Source organism: Cololabis saira, chromosome 14 (assembly GCF_033807715.1).
Source record: "Cololabis saira isolate AMF1-May2022 chromosome 14, fColSai1.1, whole genome shotgun sequence".
In the NCBI taxonomy this organism is placed as follows: Eukaryota; Metazoa; Chordata; class Actinopteri; order Beloniformes; family Belonidae; genus Cololabis; species Cololabis saira.
In genome coordinates this window covers 17054233-17074909 of record NC_084600.1, presented here as the reverse complement: position 1 = coordinate 17074909, position 20677 = coordinate 17054233, and the positions used below count along the sequence as shown (strand labels likewise).

Sequence of the window (20677 nt, the reverse complement as noted above, 5' to 3'; positions counted from 1 at the left end):
GCCGAACATGTCGAGTTTCCTGCTTCGCTCGTCTGCCGCTGCTGCTGAGCTGCTAGCATGCAACACTCCTGCAACTCAGTCTAGGATATTAAAAGACCCACCTCAGTCGCTTCTTGGGTTCGAAACTCTGGTCTGAAACTGAATTTCATGGTATTTTTGACCTGGAACTACATTTAGAGATCCAAACACTTTTGACAATCACAGAGAACCTCTTTGTTCGTGGTTCAGTTTCAACTTTTTATTTATCCTCCACAGTGTCGCAGCGCTGTTGTTGCTTTAACTGCAACAACAAAGTTAGATCTGTGCGGTGTATTTGCAGGCAGATGGTTTCTTCACAAGAAGTGAAACAGACTTTCATCAAGAAATGTCACTAAATGTTAATAACCAGATAACAAGCAGCTAATAAGTTGCCCTCTGCTCATTAATGAGGGACTCCGCTAACAGCCTTGTCTAAATATGCATGCTACGTGAGGCTAATGCTTTGTTATAGTAAGGTTATAAACAGCACATCGTGTTGATATAGGAGGCTGCATTATGCAACATCTGCTCATCTGAGTGGCAGAAGCAGCAAATTAAGTAAAAAGTAGCTCTAAAGCTCGAAATATATTTCATCTATTGGTGTGCAAACTAATGCTCAGTATAGCTTTTGTTGACTGTATTAGTATGAGGATTACCTTTACCTTCCAGCAGCACTGTGATTGTTTAGTTGGTGTGTTTAATACAGCCACAAAAAATTATAATAATCGCTTTTATGCTACCAGCTTAAGCACATTGTTTATATTTGTGACTTAGTTCAATATCAGATCACATTTGAGGGCAGATTTATGCGGAAAACCCCTTGATTCGAGTTGGGTTCGCACACTTTTCCTACAGCTGTAATGGTAGTAAATGGTGTACTGTGTATAAACTGTACGTTACTTAAAGTTCACATGCGTTCTCTCTCTTTGGCAACGTTGAAATATTATGGGGCGGCGCAAATAAAGCGCCTGGAAGCCACATGTGGCCTCTGAGCCATGCAGCGAGTTGCAAGCTGCGCCAACGTCTCGTGTGCCAAATGTGTGGCAAGAGGGTGGCATGAGCCGCGTGCCAGCGCTAGTCTGCCTGGCTGCCAGGCACTTCTCTTTATCCAATCAGACAGTTCGGCTTGAGTGAGACCCCTATTCTTGTCTCTTCCCATCTCCTCCCGAAGCTGCCGTGAAAAACACAGATGCACGCTCGCTTGTGTTCGCATCTCCCCCTGCACGGCATCAAGCCTCCTCAGTGCACCGCTGCACTTTCCTAGAGACCATAACCAGCGAGGGAATGGTGCACGGATGAAGTGTTCCCTCTTTGTTTCTGGCCGCTGCCGCTCTCCACTTCTTCTTCTTCATCTCTTTTTTTTTTCTCTCCAAGACAAAATCAGAAGCTAAATGAGCATGCCTCAGTCTGTTTTTTAAGCATTTCATCAGAGTTATAGAAAGATGAGTTTGTCAGAGATGTCTGAGGGAGAAATGCTGTCTGTCTGTGTGTGGCTTTATTGGACATGATGAAGGATGATATTATGGTGGATGCTGCTGCTGCTACAGCTGTGAGATGAGGAAGGATCCCATTTGTCTCACGCCCGTGTGGTGTAATGTGTCTATCTGTCACTCTCCCCTACACTGGACCTTGATTTTCATCAAAATAAGCATAATGTTGACACTTTTCCCATTTATTTTTCTTTCCTTTTTCAGCGCTGGTCATTAATGTTAATTCTCTCTCCTGCTGCCACTCTCCGCCGCACGTAATCAGACAATGAGTAACACCACAGAGATTACTCAATTTCCTGCCTCCTGTAAATTTAACAACAAACAAACGGGAAGGAGGAACGGTGGCCCGATAATAATCCAGCGATCACAGAATGAAAGCGTGGGAGGGAGGTGCTCAGAAAGAAATAAGTGTAAAGCAGCAAGTGTATATATTGCAATAGTAATTACTGAGAGTAGATGAAATGTGATTTAATGGAGGGGGGTTGATATGAGGTGTTTGCTGAAAAGATTAAGCTAATGTCAGCCCTGCTCTCATGTCTTCCAGGTTGATGACGCCATGCTTATGTTTGATAAGACTACTAACAGACATAGAGGTAAGTGCATGGATTTCGTTCTCTTTCACCCCATTTTTTCTCTCTCACTCTCTCTCTCTCTCTCTCTGTCTTTCAGAAAGGTGAGAAAATAGTCATTTTATGTCCTTTCCCCATGAGATAACACAGAACAGTTCCATTTCACATGATATTAGGTGTACCATCTGTTCAACAATGGGAGCGTGTCAAAGTAATCAATAAGCTGGTACGGTGTTTAGAATGTTTGAACGTTAGACGTGTGTGTGTGTGTGTGTGTGTGTGTGTGTGTGTGTGTGTGTGTGTGTGTGTGTGTGTGTGTGTGTGTGTGTGTGTGTGTGTGTGTGTGTGTGTGTGTGTGTGTGTGTGTGTGTGTGTGTGTGTGTGTGTGTGTGTGTGTGTGTGTGTGTGTGTGTGTGATGATGCTGGTGTGAGTGTTTCAGAGAGGTGCTTAAAGGGTGTGAAGATTGCGAGATGGTGGGCGCTGTGCAGTCAGATAACAGCATCAGATAAGACCCAGGAGAAGCACCGACTTTATCGCTCTATCTCATCAGCTCCTTATCTGAGATGAGAGGACATTTCTCTCTCAAGCAGAGGACTTTCCAAAGACAGGTCCCCTCCCTGCACCACAATGCAGCGTCCCCGCGTTTAGGCCTGGCGGCGAGCTTTCTGGCTCGCTTCAACCACACGCAAAACAAACATGGCCGGCCGGCCTCGGCTTTGATTGATTTCCATACTATAGGTAGTTTGCAGTAACTTTTAGGAGGCAAACTGTCCTGGGTTGTTTACGTGTGTGCGCATGAGTGGTCGACAGGCGCTGACAGGTATTCAGTAAGAAAAAAGGAGCAGACACTCCTCCGGTTGTCACTCCAGTCGGCTCACTTGTTGGCGGAGCTGCCATCACACCCTCTCTCTGAGCCGGGCTGACTCCTGCTTTCCATATTGGTGTAAATATTTGTTTGCAGTAAGCGACTATTCTCCTACCGTACAAACGTTTAAGTGCGGCTGGCAGATCGAAATTGATGTGGTTTTGTGTTAAACCTTCAACTTTCTTCTTTCTGCTGTATCTGTATTAGTTGATGTGTGTTTACTCTTCATCCGTGTGTGTTGTGCAGATAAAAAAAAACCTCTAAGTCTGGTAAACAGTTTCTGTGTGGAACGTGAACTTTAGTGGAAGTGATGAGTGGCTTTGAGGGGATTTTGATTTGTAGTGACAGAATCCAGTGTGAGGTCTGCTGCGAGATCCAGGCTTTTCTCTCAGCATCTCTTATTTTTCACTCTTCAGTCTGCCGTCTGCTGCACCGCCAGCCCTCTCCGGGATGAGCCGTGTGCTTGGAAAAGGTTTGAGGCGTTTGCCTTTGGGCAGCAAAATGCCCTTCAAATGAAGACAATGATGGAGAAACGGCCTCCTTGGCAATTTTTTCTGATGACAACAGACATATTTATATTGAATATGACACTGAGGTAGGAGGTAGGAGGCAGGTGCAATGCCTCCTCTGGCTGCTGTCTTGTCCACTGAGCAATTTGATATATTTTCTCCACAGTCACAATGTGAAACAGGGGATGTTTTGCTGCTTTCATCTTTAAAGCACAACTTGTCTTCTAAATGAGTTGCATATAATATTAAAGAGCAATAAGAAAGTCTCAATAATTCATCCCAATCCAGGGTGCAATTGTGTAATATTAAGGGCTCAGTTGCCCTGTGACCACGATGGGAAATGACACTGAATATAATATCAATGAAACTGGTGCCTTGGCCCACTTTCCCAGTGCCTCCAGAGCCAGTGATGGGCATCTGGCTGCCTGCTCCCCAAATCAATTTCCCACCTGTCTTCATTTCATCTTACAGATTGAATCATGAAAAAATAATTCCTGGGTTTCCTGCACGTGCTCAAAATACCGCATTGTTTATTCAACAGTTCAGATTTTACACAAAACAGTCGTTCTGCGATGGCGACGGTCACTTCGCTCCAAAAATAGTAATTCACTTAGAACACTTAGTGCTTTCAAAATATCATTGAGGAGTATATTTAGAAGCATTTCTACATGTCCTGTTGTCTTGTGCAGCTGGATATATGGCCTAAATGCATCGTGCAAGTATAGCTGACATGTGCGGTTGCATTTGCACCTGTGTTGTAAAATGTCCAAACCAATGTGGAGACAGAGGTCTCTGTTTTATGCTGAGACCAAACATAGAAAAATAGGGCAAATGTGACTGCAGCCAGTGAGAGATTTACATTTACTCGCACATTTGCGAGGTTATAAAAGTAATATGTTTATTTTGCTGAGTAAATTTTAAATAAAATGGCACCTTTCAAAGCTGATCTGCTTCTGCCCCGGCACGCTACGACTTCCCGTCTCCTTTATTTGAATGTTATCTCTTTGCCTTTTCATTTTCCTCCCCATGCCTTTTTTACTTAAATTCAGTATTGGTATATTATTATAATGGCCTCTATTTTGTTTGGATGGGCTTATTGTGTATGAGATGCATGATCGACACTTGATTATGAGTGTTTTCTTTGTGGCTGTGGTGAATTGGATAGAGGACAAACGTCACACTCCACTAGTAGCAGCATTGTCCTTCAGACAGTCCCTGTGAGCCTGGCAAAGTGACAACCAGAGGAGACATTCTCTGCTCTTCTCGTTTTCTCTGTACTTCTTTCCGCTCTTCCAGTCACTCAGTCGTTTTTTTTTTTGTTTTTTTTTTTTTATTTCACACAGTTGCACTATTTCTGTCTCCACACCATCTCCCGGTTTCCCGCCTGTCTTCGCAATCTCCCTGTCTTTCTTGTCTTTCTCTCTCTGTCTCCCCTGCTAGAGGACACTAGCTGTAAGCAAAGCTCCTCACAAAGGCACACACTGCACACCATCTCCTTGGCATTTAAAGGAGGAGAATACAGCCAATTGTGTTGGAAATTGAACTCTCTAAAGCCTCCCTTCCCACTGCAGCAGTTCATTGTGGGTGAGTTCGGTGTCTTTGGTGAGCGGCTTGGGCTGTCCAGAGGTTGATGCCAGAGGGCGCCTATTGTTCCACGTTCTGCTGCAGTGTCCCCACTTCTCCGCCTCCCATCAACCTTCCCTTCTTCCCCAGACAATTCATCTTGTGACAGAAAAAGAGAAAAATCAGATCAGGGATGTGTGCATTTGTTAACACATATTTCAGAAGGTATGCTTAACTTTTTTTATTTCTGAGAAAAAGCGAGTTCAGCGAGGCGTGAGGTCCAGTTTACAGTGTGCAGGTTTTCCAAAAACCTGCACAAAATGTTATGATCTAGATATGAAGTCATGAAAATGAAAGCTTAACCTCTCTCAGTCGTGTGGTTTTGTAAATCAAAATTTAAACAGAAGTTCTTAACATTAATGCGGGAAAGTAACAACCGGGAGCTGCTAATCAGATTCACCTGATTAACCGATCATCAGCGACTGTAAATACTTCCGTAAAAGGCAGACGTTTCGTTAGTTTGCTGGTCGGAAGCATTCAGGCATGCCTTAACACACCGCCAAGGAGGAAAGACATTACCAATGACCTTAGAGAAGCAATTTCTGCTGCCCATCAATCTGGAAAAGGTTTTAATGCCATGTCCAAACAATTTAGAGTCCATCATTCTACAGTAAGGAAGATTATTCTAAGTGGACAAACATCCAAGACGGTTGGCAGTCTTTCCAGCAAGTTCATCCCAAGGTCAGACCTCGCAATGCTTGCACACATTTTAAAAATAACAAGCAAAAAAAGCTACATCTCAGACTCTAATGGCCTAAGTTAACATGTTAACGTTCACAATAGTAAAAATAAAAACAACAAAAAAACAAACCAGTTTATCTCGTTAGGGTTATCCGTATCTTCTCTCTAAAGAGAACATGGGAGCACTACTTGTAGAGATTCATCTGAACAAATCACAAGACTTCTGCAATATAATGCTTTAAACAGGCAACACGATTGGTGAGCATGCTTAGCCGTGATGCACATCATCGTGGTTAGATGAAAGCAAGACAGAGATATGAGCACAAACACCTCATACCAGGTGTGAAGCACGATGGGATCATGACTGGGCTTGATTTGCAGCTACGGTACCGTAGCACCTCGTCGTCAGTAGTGAAGTCCTCTGCAAACCAAAGCATTTCACACAGTGCCGTTACGGTACATGCACATCTAAATCAAACTATGGGCAACAATCTAGCTAAGGATTAAACTTGAGGTTCAGAGAAATCTGAGTAAACATGCGCGAGAAGACAATCGGTTATTGAGTGAGATGCGCTCGACTCCGCGACGCTAGGTCACGTTGGCGTTTTTCCGGTACAATTAGTAAACAAGCCGAAGGAGGGACAACAACATGCAGGAATATGGACGCTAACGATGCAGCAGCTCTGTAAATTTAGTACAAACTAAACCTGATCATGTTGCAGGTAAGATGCAGCAAAGTCTCCCTCTTCTTCTTCTGTTACCGTGTTGTTGTGACGCCGTGACTGTTATTATTCCCGCGGCTCGTCACTTCTGGAAGGGGGGCTCCCGGGGCGGTCAGTAGCTCGGTTCAGCGTGGGTTGGTATACATGCTGGAATAACTCGGATTAGGACGCATTATCTGGCACTAAAAGCTCGATCTCAAGAGCTTCAGTTCAGCCCGGCTAAGGTGTAAACATGGCTTTTGAAACTTTGATATCAGTCAGATTAAGGCAACAATTCGACTTTCTGTTAGTGCATGTAAACGTGCTGACAGTCAGCTGTGACGCTCGTGATAGAAGACATTGTTCCCTGGAAGAGCTGCAAAGCTGCAGCAGACTGGCTGAAAGAAAAGATTTGATAGCCCTGTCACCATCCTGATAAAATATATATGGATTTATTGTAGTTGAGTCATGTTTACCTAGTTTTAGACCTTTTAAAACCAGAGTTCTGTTACTGTAAGTCCCAATACTTTGTTTTAATAGTTTTACTTCAAACGTTGTTTCACATGTCTGTTCCAGACAGACGTCTGTTCATCCCAAGACCTTTAACTTGACTTCTGGATGACACAACGAGCTGCGCGGGTGGGAAATGAAAGCTTTTGGAATAGTCCTGAGTCAAAATCGTTCTGTCATCTTTTACCACTTCCCGTCAAGCAAACTGACATGTGATCTATTATCTAAAATGTGATTTTATTGTCAAATCCAATTGGTAGTGCCAAGGAGAGTGTGCTGAAGTGAGAAAAATGGCAGCTCCTAAAGGAGAGGATTGAAACTTTGATGAAAGAGTGACAACTATCATTATTCATCGTTGGGGTTTAATTTGTGGTATTCGATAGATGAATTCTTTATCGCGCTACTCGTATTATATACTGCTCTGCCACACAATGATTCAACGTCGTTCTCCGTCACATTTCCGCATCTTTCATCGACACACTTTGAAGAAGGTCAGGCTTATGATCCATATTGGATGAGCAGTATCTGAAAAGTAAATACACCCCATGAGTCAATGGCTGAATGAACCAACAATCACCTGAAGTAATTGTTTTGTATGATGTCCCTGACATGTCTGTTGAGCAATTTTAGTGTATTTCTCTCTACAAGACTGCTTCAGTTCATTGAAGTCTGCAGACATCTGTTTATTCACATCTCTGTTCAGGTGTTGCAGCAGTATTTCCTTCATTTTGAGGTCTTGCATTTGACTTGACTGTTGTAGATTGTTGTAGATTTGCTTGGAATCATTGTTTCTTGTTTTTCTGGCTGGATTTAGATTTAGGCGATGGCCTGGATTAGACTTGAGAATACTTGGTGTATAGAGCCATTCAAAGTTGACTCAGCAACTGCAAGGTGATTCGGTCCGGTGGCTGCAAAACAAGCCCAGGTCCTTTTATCCAACCACATGCTTCAAAGTTGGTACTGTGTGAAGTGCTGGTGTGATGGTTTTTGTTTTTTGATGGTCGAGGTGCTGTGTTTTAGGGCCATGCCTCTCTACCTTTTCATCTGGACCGTATCGCTCCACAGCTCAGGATTTAGACATTGGGCTCCTTTGCAGTATTTCCGAGTTTTGCACACTTTGACCTTGGGTTGAACTTTCGGGGTCAAGCCCTGTGGATGTTTTCCACTTGTGTGTAAACTTTCTCACTGTTGAATAATGGACTCCAAATTGTAGAATAATCAACTCCAAGTTGGTTGGAATTGGTTTTGTAACCTTTCCCAGATTTATGGGAAACCACAATTGCTACCTTAAGATCTTCAAGTCACTCTCCGATCATTATTCAAACAATACTTATACTTTGGTGTCTGGACCTCATCCCCCCTCACCCCCAGACCTACACTGAGACATGCGGAGTGATGAACAACAATCTGAATTATTCTTAGGGGAGGATCCTGCTGGAGGATGCTGGGATTGTGGCGTTGTAGTGAGTTTGGGAGTCGTGCACCAGTTAGCAAAGCGGGGATGGACACTATTTTCTATGAATAGCACAAGACGTGGAATGGCATTGTGTTTCTGCGCTGTAGCGGGGCTGCACGGGCCGTATTATGAACCTCAGCTGAAGGTGCTAGCTTGAAACCATGCATGAGTCTTCACCTGCTGAAGTAAGGTTGGCATCTTTGTACCTCCAGCTGCAGTTTCCCTGCGAGCTCCATCAGGATCTGGGAAACGGAGGTGAGCATAGCTGGGTGTGTTTTAGAGAAACAACCAGGTAGAAGCTCTAGTTTGTATTCAGCGCCATGCTTTATTCAGGAACCACTTAATAAAGCAGCTAGTGACCGGAGACATTAGGGACTCGTTGCTGACTTTGGGTCACAACGTTGAGGAAAGGGGACAGATCGCTCCTGTACATCGGAGTAAAGCTTGGTGAAAGCAGAATCTGGGGAGGGAACATTGCACCTTCCTGGGATCCCTGTGAATGCACATCTGCAGAATGGAAATGAAGTGAAGAGGTGTCACCTGCGTGTCTTTGTAACACGATTGCTGTGTGAAGGTGAGTGAAGTTTTTGCTGTTACAGAAGCGCTCACACTTGCTGATGATCAGAAACCCAGTTGCACCTCATTCCTATTGAAACAGTAAGAGCGTGCTTAGTTTTTCACACACTGGACTACGTGAGTTTTTCACTGTCCTGATATGACTCCAGCATAGATTTTCACTTCATCCGGTTTCATCTTTCCCAAGCAGCTTCTCAGCATCACGCCTAACACACACAAACCCTTAAAAGATAATTGCATACAAATGAGTGCATTGCCATTCCCTAAAATACACTCTTACAGTTACAAGTCGCTGATTAATTAGGTCAAAAGTGCAAGTAACGCTGCGTTTGATTTCTGCTCTTCCAGAGATGCGAGAAAATCTGTGTCAGCCTTGTTATTTTCATCAAGTGTCAAAGTTTTTAGTTACCGTGTGCAACTTCAACTATTTTAGGTGGCACATATATCTAGTTTAGGTGGCACCCGCGCACATTTTCTCCCACCTATTTTAATTAGACCATTAAGAAAAGATGATGAAATCCAAGTGTAACTTTCTTTCATATTTCTTTTACAATACTTTGTAACCAGACAGGAGCCATTAGTGTAGTATTACAATGACTGTGTGACTGATTGTGAGCCAAATTCCTTCTTTATTTGAATGATGCAAGTAACAGTAATGTGCATCAGTGTTGAGGACCAGAATAAAGAATCGCAGGCTAGACTGGTGGAGTCACAGGGCTGCTTTGTACGAGGGAGTCGCTGAGCGAGCCACGTATTAGAAGCCATGTTCCTGGAGAAGAAGGGGATTCTTGGTTTTGTGTGAGGAGAGGGCCAAGGCGGTGTGAATTTGTGTATAGCCCCTTTTTATGGCTTAAAGGGGGCTGGTTTTCTTCTTGGCAGACGAACAGAAGACTGCATTGTGTGCGTCTGTAATCTCTTTACCTGGTTTGGCAGCAAAACTAACAAGTGCAGCTCCCAGTGTGGAATTGGCACAGAGGAGTCAATGTCACACTGAGCAAAGCTGCGTTCACAACAACGGAAAACCGCTTGTGTCTCCGTGAGACCCTGCGTATGGAAGACAGCATGATATTCGTTTTCAATTTGTATTTTTTTGTTTGTTTTTTTCAGTTAAGTTCAGCAGGACGACTTCACAGCACCTCCACAAACAAATGTGGACAGCATGTTCTGAACTAATGTCAGATTTTCTAACAATGTGCTTTTTTTTTCTATTCCTGCTCGTCACAGTTTCAAAACTGTGTACAAGTCTTTGCTTCTAAGATTTGGAAGTTCGTGAAGTCACAAAGGCTCGAGAGGTGTTAAGGTGCCATTAGATACCAACAACATGACATAAATTTGCCCCGGTGAAAAGACTCGGAGGGGAGAGAAAAAAAATGACTAGCCTCATTATTCTTCATCCTTTTGGCGTGTTACATTAATTATTTTATAAAAGCCTGCCAGTTTGAGATCTGTAACCTGTGAAGCAAAGCTGCGCCTCCGCAGGTTAACTGTAGCTCGCTGGAAAAAAGCTCCCAGTGTCTGACGTCACCACAATGCCTCATCAGCCACCGGTGCTAGGGATTGAACATAGCCGACTGAGCAGAGGATGTCTGACTGCAAAGTGATTGCTGGCTCATTGACTGAGTAGGAGAGGCGGGGGGTGCGCGGGTGGGGGGTGTGGCGGGGACTGGAGGGGGGCGGATGGGTACAAGTACAGTTAGAGAAGACATGGGATGAAAGAAAGAATGGAAAGATTGGGGGGACTGTGCACAAGAGAAGTAGAATGAAAGCATGGCGAGGGCAAGAAAAAGAAGTAAATAAAGAAAAAGGAGAGTGGCTCAGTAGGAAGCCTTCCCCCTGCTGGCTCCTCTGGCTGGATTCTGCTGCTGATGGCTTCAAAAGAGCGCCAGGCAGTCTAGGCCTCTGCTTCTAGCAATTAGAGATCACTCCAGTGGATACCTCCTGGCCAGCCTGCAAATCCCTCAAAAATACCCTCTGATTACTACTGTAGGACACAGGCTGTTTACCAAATGGATCTAGCACTGCCGAGAGTGAGGCTTGATAATGCCCTTTTTCTGTTCAGGACAGAGACGGAGCAGGCTTGTTTGAGTTTTAAAGATGGCACTACAGAGAATAAATCTGAGAGTTCACCAATTCCTTTCATGTGTTTTTTTTTTTTGCTCTCTTTTCTCTGAGTAAGGTTCAAATTCCTGCCTCTCTTCTCTCGGCGAGAGTAACACCTGTTTGGCCACAACAAAACAGGCGTAAGGGTGTGTTTTGATGGTTGCTGGTCATCCGTTGGGTCTTTTTCTTCCAGCCATCGACGTTGATTACGTGGAAACTGTGGATTTCTGCAAGATCGCAGATCATCTGCGTTATGACTCCTGAATCACGGCACTTATTCAGAGTAAAACAATCAGCAGCTGTGCCCGACTTAACTGATCGGCACGGCTTTCACATCAAGTGGAATCAGATATTCCTGCACTTCTCCTTGCATTGCTCCCGCCTCCAGACAGATTCCTTTATTGTATTCTTGACAGACCTGATATTAGCGATTAGTGTGAATGTCATTTAAATGGCAGAGCTAATCATACGCTCTGGGTCTACATCCACCGGAGGGCTCCTCACCCTGGCCTAATCTTGGTGACAAAGGAAATGATGTGTTTAGCCACTCTTAATAACTGCTTTAGCTCATCAGCTCCCAGGCGAGCCGGCTTTATGGCCAACCTGCGCCTCACCAGGGAGGCGCCGCGTGAAGTAGGGGAGCCTGGCCTCTTGCCCTGCCTCCTCCTCCTCAGGCTCTTTGTTGTGATCCACATCCTGACATCAGCGACCCAACAGGCTCGCCGCAAAATCAACACGGGCATTAAATTAGCTTTGATTCTCCAGTCTGCAATGAGCCCGATGAGACACACTTGACAGGTCGGTGATTAAAGGGTAGAGAATCCTCCTCTTGTCACCTGTCTGTTTTCTCCTGCTTGTGGCTGACATCTACCCCTTCAATCAATGTTGCTGTAGTCATGTGTAGGTGTGCGCGCGTGTGCTGGAGTCTCACAGGCCGGATGGGTTTGTTTTCTCGTTAGAGTCTGCTGCGTTGGCTCTGCATGCACTGCAAAGGGAAGGAGGATGGAGGCAGGAGATTGTGGAAGAAAGCCTGGGGTTTTAATCCCTTCCCCATGTTTATCTCACCACTAGGAGACAAACCATGTGCCATTAAAAACATCAGCTACTCCCACTGGTTGGCAGTGCAGCCACACCTCTGAAGACATTTGAAGGACACACACTGAAAATGGAAAAAAAAAAAAAAGAAAAAAAATGTCCAGAAAGGCACCTTTATGAATGAGAGCTATGATTCGATTTAAAAAGAAAAGAGCGTCGGCTGTAATGGACTTAAAGTAGAATTGTCCTCAAATATGCACCACAGAGGCATATAAAAAAAAAGTTATCCTGCATACATTGAGCCCAGACTGCATATTTAAAGTATAAATTGTAGGTTATAAAAGAAGAGAATAACTTATTTGAGGAAAAATAGGTAAACATGTTTGGCCTCAGCTGTTGTCGGGATTCAGTCTCTTCAGGAAATGAAAATGCCAGCTTGGAATTGTCATCATATTGAGAGTTAGCCGACCTTTGACCTTGTAATACCCCTACAGCTTCTCTATTTGTGACCTACTGGATGCTCTTAGAAAGTGAAACCATCGGGGAGGATCTACTGCTCACATCATCATTCTCACAACACCTAATAGTGGATTTACCAAGGTTAAACCCCCTGTGAGATTGCAGACACCGTGACCTGGAATACTGAGTTTACATCTGCTCACACACACACACACACACACACACACCAACACACACACATACTCACAGACACAGAATATGACATGAGCTTCTGTGGAAGAGATATAGTTTATATAGTTAAACCTGGAGCATCACAAAGAGCGACGGCGCTCCAGCGTTCATGTACTATACATGCTGGAATATTGATAATAAGCGTGATGCTGCCCCAGAAACAGACAAGAGAAGTGGTAGCCTCCGTCTCCATCGTCCCCTGTATTTACAGCCTGATTGGTGCCTACCCAGGCATCTTACAGCTGAGCGCAGCACATGAGGGAATTAACTGTCTGCTGTGCAGTGTTAGTAAAATATGTCGCTTCTAGTCTTTGTAAGATTTTTAAAAACATGCTGATGCACACAGGCGTGTTTTAGTTGTCGCCGTCTGCTCAGACGCACCACTGCGGCACGTCTCGGCCCACATTTGGAGAACTTATTTACAGGATTTTATTTACGAATCATTGAAAGATAATGGATCCCATGAACAAAACCATGTTCGATCACCTTTTCCATTGATGATTAGCCGCGTCTGACGTTTAGCAGATTAACTGAAATCTCATAGACGACATTTAAAAAACTTTTCAGCTTCAGCGTCTGTTTTTTTGTCAATCTTTCTTTTCTCGGTTGTTCCCTCTTCCTTCTTAAGTGTGGAGCTGGTCAGGAGGCGCCACAATCAGTTGCTGAGCCACAGCAATCACTGCACACTGAGAAATTGCGAGCTAAATTAGATTACATCACCTCCAGCCCAGGCATCTAATCTTAGATTAATTGTGCTTTTCTTTCTCTCCTTTTTGTTCTCCTTCTTTGTTGCATTCAGGGTCAAAACAAGTGTCTGTACCACTTGAAGTGTTAAAACCAACACGCCACGCCGTTTTTGCATATCGCTGGGGCGTTCAATGCGCTTTCTAACCAACTTTCTACCATCTTGCCCCCGCATGCTGCTGATTGGGCCCCCGCAGCCCCTCTGCTTTACCACTTAAACAGTCGTACGGGCCTTTATTTTTCTTTTTCTTCTTTTTGAAGTGGAAGAGCTTTTTATACAGAAGCAGCCAAGACAATCATTGCACTGCAGGGTACATCCTGGCTTTGACTGGTGTTTCACCAGACAAGATAGACTCGCTGATGCGCTCTGTGTCTGTGCGTCTGCATGTGTGTGTCTAGCGGTAAAATGCGGCAAAAAGAGCAATTTTGTCTGCCGTCATGAACAATGAAGCATCTGTAATAACCAACAACTCCGAAGGAGCACGTGGCGTCTGTCCCCATATCCACCAGCAGCCTTCATGCTGCTTCACATATTTGTGAGGAGCAGGAAACTTGACGCGTCTGGAAAAGCCACACCAACTGCAGCAGAGCCATTATCTGACCATTACATCTGACAGACAATAAAGATGCATCTGAATATAAGCCTGCTCCTCTCCATAACACTCCGGCAACGCGAGATGTTTTCATGCTCCCCCATCTCACAGCTGCTGTGATGACCTGAGACTGTGTGTGTGTGTGTGTGTGTGTGTGTGTGTGTGTGTGTGTGTGTGTGTGTGTGTGTGTGTGTGTGTGTGTGTGTGTGTGTGTGTGTGTGTGTGTGTGTGTGTGTGTGTGTGTGTGTGTGTGTGTGTGTGTGTGTGTGTGTGTGTGTGTGTGTGTGTGTGTGAGTACGCCCTCACCCTGTAATAAGGGTTGCCCAGCCAAGCGTAAGTGTCAGGGTGGAGATGCCTGGCTCATTAGGTACTATGGCAGGATAATGTATGAACAGTGCTCATGAATGTTCACACAGGTTGAGAGAGTGAGCATGAGGGAAATGGGGAGGCAGCCATTGTTCTTCCTCTTCTGTCTCCTCCGTCTCTCCCCACCGGTGCCTCCTCCTCCTCCTCCTCTCCTCCTTCCCCTTTTCCCGCTGCCGGTTTCTCCTTTACGTGCACGCTCCTGGGGATATTTAGGCTCCCCGGTCAAATTGTGCCCTGCTTTTTGATGCACAGCTGCCACTCCACGGGTTTACACCGTTTATTCCTAAATTAATTTATTTATTGGTTTATTAAATTTAATTCATGGCGTCTTGCATGATGCTTGTTTTGCGGCTCTGTCGCTCGATTGACAGGTTGCCAGTCATGGTAAGAATCCATATCCCATCGGCGTCATGCAGCAGCACGTTGCTAATTGAGTTGAATGCGTAGCTCGTCTCTCCTCAGTGAATCCATCTGTCGCCGTCTTGTCATCAGTTTGTTCGCACTTGACAGGTTCCAAGTCTGTCTTTGTGTGTTTAACTGTGCGCCTCTGTGTAGGTGTGCTGTGTTCTTTTAATTTATGCAAGGGAGTGTGTATGTGTGTGTCAACACCATAAAAAAAGAAATGGTTGTCTGCTTGGTGGCCCATTCTCTTGTCTTTTGTGCCTTGCCCTTAAAATAGCAACTCCTTAGCCAACCGCAGTCTATAGGATATTGTCCAAATAGATGCATATTTACACACAAACATGACATCTCACGCGCTATAATGATTTGCTATAAATGTGAGTTGTGACATCTTAGCGGTCACGGATGACATCTGATGCTTTTTATTCCGCGAGTAGTTGCATCGTTGCTTGAAATAAAACTCAAATATGTGACAGATGTTTGCACTAGGTTGCAAAGAAAAGCATCCGACCTGATGACACGATTAATAAGCCTGTCGCGCCCGTTGGCTTTCTGCTGGGTTTTCTCTTCATGTAATTGGACAGAGATGGTGCGAAAGGGGTCACCGTGTGTTTGTTTGTGCTCATTCGTTGTCTGGTGTTTGCTTTGGTCTTGATCTATACGGGGGCTGGTGCTGAAAGAGAATGACCTTAAAAGAGAGTGTGTCTGTGTCGTCTGTTGTGTGATGTGTTCTTTCTATCGGTGGATTGATGACGTCTGCACTGTGCTTCACCGGCTCACCTTCATCACTGTCTTTCATCGCTGCTGCCAGCCCCTCTGTTCTCTCCAAGTTGAGGGTGTAAGAAAGACGGGAAAAGAGACGTATAAAGAGTGTGTGTGTGTGTGAAGGAGAGAGAGGAGTGGAGGCTGCATGTATCTGTGTACGTTGATGGCACTTCACACAGCTGTGTGTGTCACAGCTTTGATACAGTACAAGCCTGCTGTAAGACTCCAGCAAATAAAGAAGTGCGTTGTTTGAAAGAGGAGGTTCACTGCGCTCCCGTGTCTGCGCGCTTTGGGAGGGATTCTGTCTCGAGGAGAGCTGCAAAGATTTTGAAGGCCCTGAGTGTTTCTAAATACCAGAGGCGGCTTAGCTGTCTGCCTGTGGGCGAACGTTGCCGCGTCTCCGTGTTTGTGTACTTTGAGCACGTGGGAACTCGTTACGCGCTACAAATGAGCAGCTGCCTTATCATCAGTCCCACCTTTCACGCCTTTGTGAGCTTTATTATAACAGATACGGCTACGCACTCAGAGGGTCTCACACGTGCGTGCGTTAGCGTCTGCACGAGGATGCGCCGCCACGCGTGCGCCCCTTCTCCCAAACTGACACACTTGAAGAGAAGTTGCATCAAAGGCAGCTGTATCTCATCTCACTTTATCTCCATCATCTTTTCCTCGCTTACTTTTTCTCGCCTCTGTCACTTCACACATATTTTTTTTTTTTTTTTGCCCATTCCCTTGTGCTCTTCCATCTTTGTTTCCCACCTATTCTCTTTCTCACCTTTTGCTGTTCTCTGCTCTACTTACCTGCGAGGGAGATTTCTCCTCCAAAGCAAAGTGATGCCTTTTTTTTTTTTTTTTAGTTTATTTTATATTCATCCCCCATTTCTTGAGAGTTCACTTCTTTTGAAATGCAGCCTCAAAGGATCCATATCACAGGTTCTTCTGTGTCCACCACGCTGCAAAAGCCCAGTCCCACCCCCACCAAATCCATCAGACAGCAGCAGCCAGCCTCACAGACTCCTGCCTCATTTCTCATAAATTAGTCTTACCTCTCACACACTTTTTCTTTTGTTTCTTGCTCTTACTCATTCCATTCTCCCCATGCCCTCTCCCGCCTTCCATCTCTCTCTGGTCCTCACATTTCATTTTTCTTCCTACAAATGCCACACAGCAGTCCCTTAAGAAATGTCATTTCTGTCTTCTCCTTTTTGTTCTGTAATTTCTCCATGTCCCTCCTTTTCTCTTGGGAATTCATTTATCGTTTGCTGTTCTTCTGTCCCCAGCTCTCTGATCTTTCCCTCTCAGTCTCGCTCTCCGTGTATGTCTCTCCGTCTTTGTCCCTGACACTCACCACTTTTTCTCCTTTTCACCTCGCTGTACCCCAAAATGATTCAGTCCAATTCTTAACTGCAATAATCACTGATAATGTTTTATTTTTAGCAAATCAGAGAGTCCGCGATAACACAATGATTAGGGTTTGTTATTATCGATATGTTTTGGGGGGGGTTTCGGAGCCTTGCAGCATGGTAGAGTCCAGCAGCCCCGGTATAGCGGGTCTCAGGGCTCGCCGAGCCCACCTTGGTATTTCTGTGCTTAGGTGTGACGAGGTCACCAGCATCGCACTATTATCATATATTAAAAGGAACCTTATTAACAGTTTTGGCAATCACAGTTCATCATTTTCATTCAAAATATGAATAAAAAGCAGGGGACGTTTGTTTATTTGTTTATTTAAAAGGCCATTAGCTGACGCCAAAACGAAAGCGAGTCTTCCTGGGGTCCAGACAATAAAATACAAAATCAAACATACAATCTCAATTCATAAAGTACATTTAAAAAAATAAAAATAAAATTACAAACAAGAAATAAAGAAAAACATCATACAAATCATCTATAATTTGATTTATTGATCTCACTTAATCAGATACGCTATATAATTTGTTGTTAAGGTGATGACAACAAATACATTCTTAGTCTTTGTTTCAAATGAGCCTTTCTTTTGATGTCGTGACGTCTCTTTTAGGGCTTCACTCTTAATTTGACCTGTTGAATCTCCAAAGATATTCCTGTTTTTCACTCAGGAGCAAATCCTGCTCATCACAATGGTTATTCATCATCCACTGTACCCGAGCACCGTTGCACAGAAATACCAGTATTCAAGTTGAATTCTACAGATCCACCATCCTGCACTATTGGAAATTCAATATTATGGGCTGCCTGGCCAAAAGAAAAGTCACAAACCAAATATTTTGTTTTTGTGACCTTTATCTCATGCATTCACTGTGGCATCTTTTCAATAAGCTTTTCCAACGGAACGACATTTATTTCCGTCCACAGCTGAATCAGTTTTACTCCCAGATCTTGTATTGATGATGGGGGAGTCGGGCCGCCGCTAAGTCTTTTCCAGCACATCCCAAACATTCTCAATGGGGTTGAGATCTGAACTGATGGCCAATCTCTGTTTGAAAAAGATGCATCGCGCTCCCTGAACCACTCTTTCACAATTTGAGGCAGATGAATGCTGTCATTGTTATCTTTAAATACGCCCGTGTCATCGGTGAAGAAAAATCTATTGGAAAAGACCAGGTCATTCAGTATATTTATGAGCATTCTTCTTTCTTTTTGATGAATGCTACAAAGCAGAGCAATCACATACATATATATATATATATATATATATATATATATATATATATATATATATATATATATATATATATATATATGAATTTTTAGGAGCATTTCCACACTATATATATATATATATATATATATATAGTGTGGAAATGCTCCTAAAAATTCATCAGTTCCATGATTATTTTTTCTACATTTCTTCTTCAAAGATGATGGTTCAACTCTATCCTTCCTGGGTTTTTTTCATTGTTACAGACCAACAGTTTGATTTCTCTGAAACAAAATAACGTCTTTTCAACACCTAAAGAGTGTTTTCTCGGTTTCTTTTGAAATTAGAGGATGATCTCTGCAACAGTTAAGATTAATAACTTGAGGCTGTTATTCATTGCAGTATCTTCCAATGCGAGGTTCTTACCTGTTTGCATTCTTAAAATGCAGGTGGGGATTTTTGTCGTTGTTTTCTTGGTGTAGCCGTGTTTTCATTCCTATAGGAGCGGCGTTTCCACTAGCGGGAGTTCTGGGTAGATTTTCTTTGGGCCCGGGTTGTTGAAGCCCGTTTCCGTTACCAGGAACGGGCCTTTGAGAGCCTAAAAACGGGCTAAAAACCTTCCTGTAGTAAGAGAGGTACTCAGTTGGGCCAACAGGAACCTCCCGCCGGGGAGGTTCTGAATAAAAAAAAAAATGAATAAAAACCTCATTTGGACCAGAAACATTTGCTGCAAATGAAGTTGGAGATTATAACAAAAAAGCGATAGACAGGCAGGCGAGTGGGTTCAGGTCTCACTGGCGTATTACACCAGGGTAGAGGCCTCGGCGGGTTTTTTCTTTCGATCTCAATCGCTACCAATCGTATGTTTAAAAAAAAACACGTAAACAATGGATGTCGTTTATGTGTTACTTATTCTCTTTCTTCTTCTGTTGCATTCTTCTTTTTTCATCTCCTTTTATGCTGCTGGTTGGTTGCAAACATGCACATTAGCGCCACCTCATGGTCGGCCGTGTTATTTGTTCAGTCATCGGTTCTTGTGTGACGCTACGATAATGGAGACACGCCGGCTGAAGGGGCAGAGAAGTTGGTCTGTCCTGTTCCAGGTTCCTGTCTGGGGGGTTTACCCTGAAGTCTCGCTAGTGGAAATGCATCTATAAATTAAACGTTTTTTTTTTTGGTTTTTGCAATTGTAGTGTGGTATTGCACCATCATGTTTCTATGGCCGTCCAGAAATGACACAAAAAAAGTCAGTAATCTAAAAAGTCACATTAGATGTGAATGGTCACACTCACTACTTTTCTGGAGGGGGGGATAATTCTTTATATTTCTTTTATACTGAAATAATTTAGATCCCTTATTTATTATTTCGACATCCTGGAAAAGAAAGTGTGGGTTTTCCTCATTTTTAGCTATGTGGTGATTTTGTTTTCATATTGAAAAATGAATAAGAAAAAATGGAGGAATGACTCTTAACCTGTACATTCACAAAATACCGGCTTTGATTGATTTGCATTATATTTTGTTGACTGTATGAGCAGCGGGTTCAATGATCTTTTTAATTTGCACTTAAATTCAGCTCTGTCATGTTGAATATTTATTCACTGAGTTGGTTCCAGGGACATTACCAGAGTCTGGATCCGTTCAGATAAATGAGGCATTTAACAAGGGATGCTGTTTTGAGCTGTATTTCAATTGAATAGCGTGGCTTTGAGCTGCCAGGCAGGGAAGTGCTGCTGAGCTGTTGTAAAACATTATATAACAGAAAGAAAGAAAAATGAACCCGTGAGTAAGTTACATTCTCTTTCTAGGTCAAATTTTGAAATTGGACTTGAAAGTTATTTTCATATTGTCAGCCGAAGCTGTAATTAAAGTTCCTTTGTGTCCTGTGAGTTTTAACACTGTTGGTCAAAATAGAAAATTAGCATTTCCGCTCACTTTGCAGAGCCTGCATGCAGGGAAGTCATTTTAACCCACAGCAACTGTCAGTTATCTTTTCCCTCTGTTATTGGTGAGATAATCCTTGTCACGGACAGGCACTCGGCACGGGCCTGGATGCTTCAGAGAAAATTGGTACGATGTATCACAGAAATTCAATGCTTCAAATGTGATTCTGATTCTTCTGTGCAGGATAAACCGTCTCACACATGCTCCCAAGTGGTGGGAGAACCAATTTGTTAGGCCGCTGACAACAGACGAGCCGGCTATATGAGAACACACAAGTTTTATCTCTCGTGTTAAAATACATTTGTCAGGTTTGTGTGCACTGAATTGGTTTGTGCCCAGCTGACCAATATCTGTTTTGTCTGTTTGTTTATTTATTTTTGGGTTCAAAGAAAACAGAATATCTCTATATGTCTGGTTTT

General features: G+C 43.6%; 1 protein-coding gene across 9 annotated transcripts in view; it reads left to right on the top strand.

Moving 5' to 3' along the window:
* Window positions 1–20677, top strand: part of msi2b (musashi RNA-binding protein 2b) — a 284750-nt gene that overhangs the window by 165055 nt on the left and 99018 nt on the right. For all 9 annotated transcript variants that reach the window (XM_061739986.1, XM_061739984.1, XM_061739985.1 and 6 more), the window contains exon 7: window positions 2053–2101. In XM_061739986.1, coding sequence (XP_061595970.1) covers window positions 2053–2101 — 49 coding nt within the window. The remainder of the gene's footprint in view (window positions 1–2052; window positions 2102–20677) is intronic.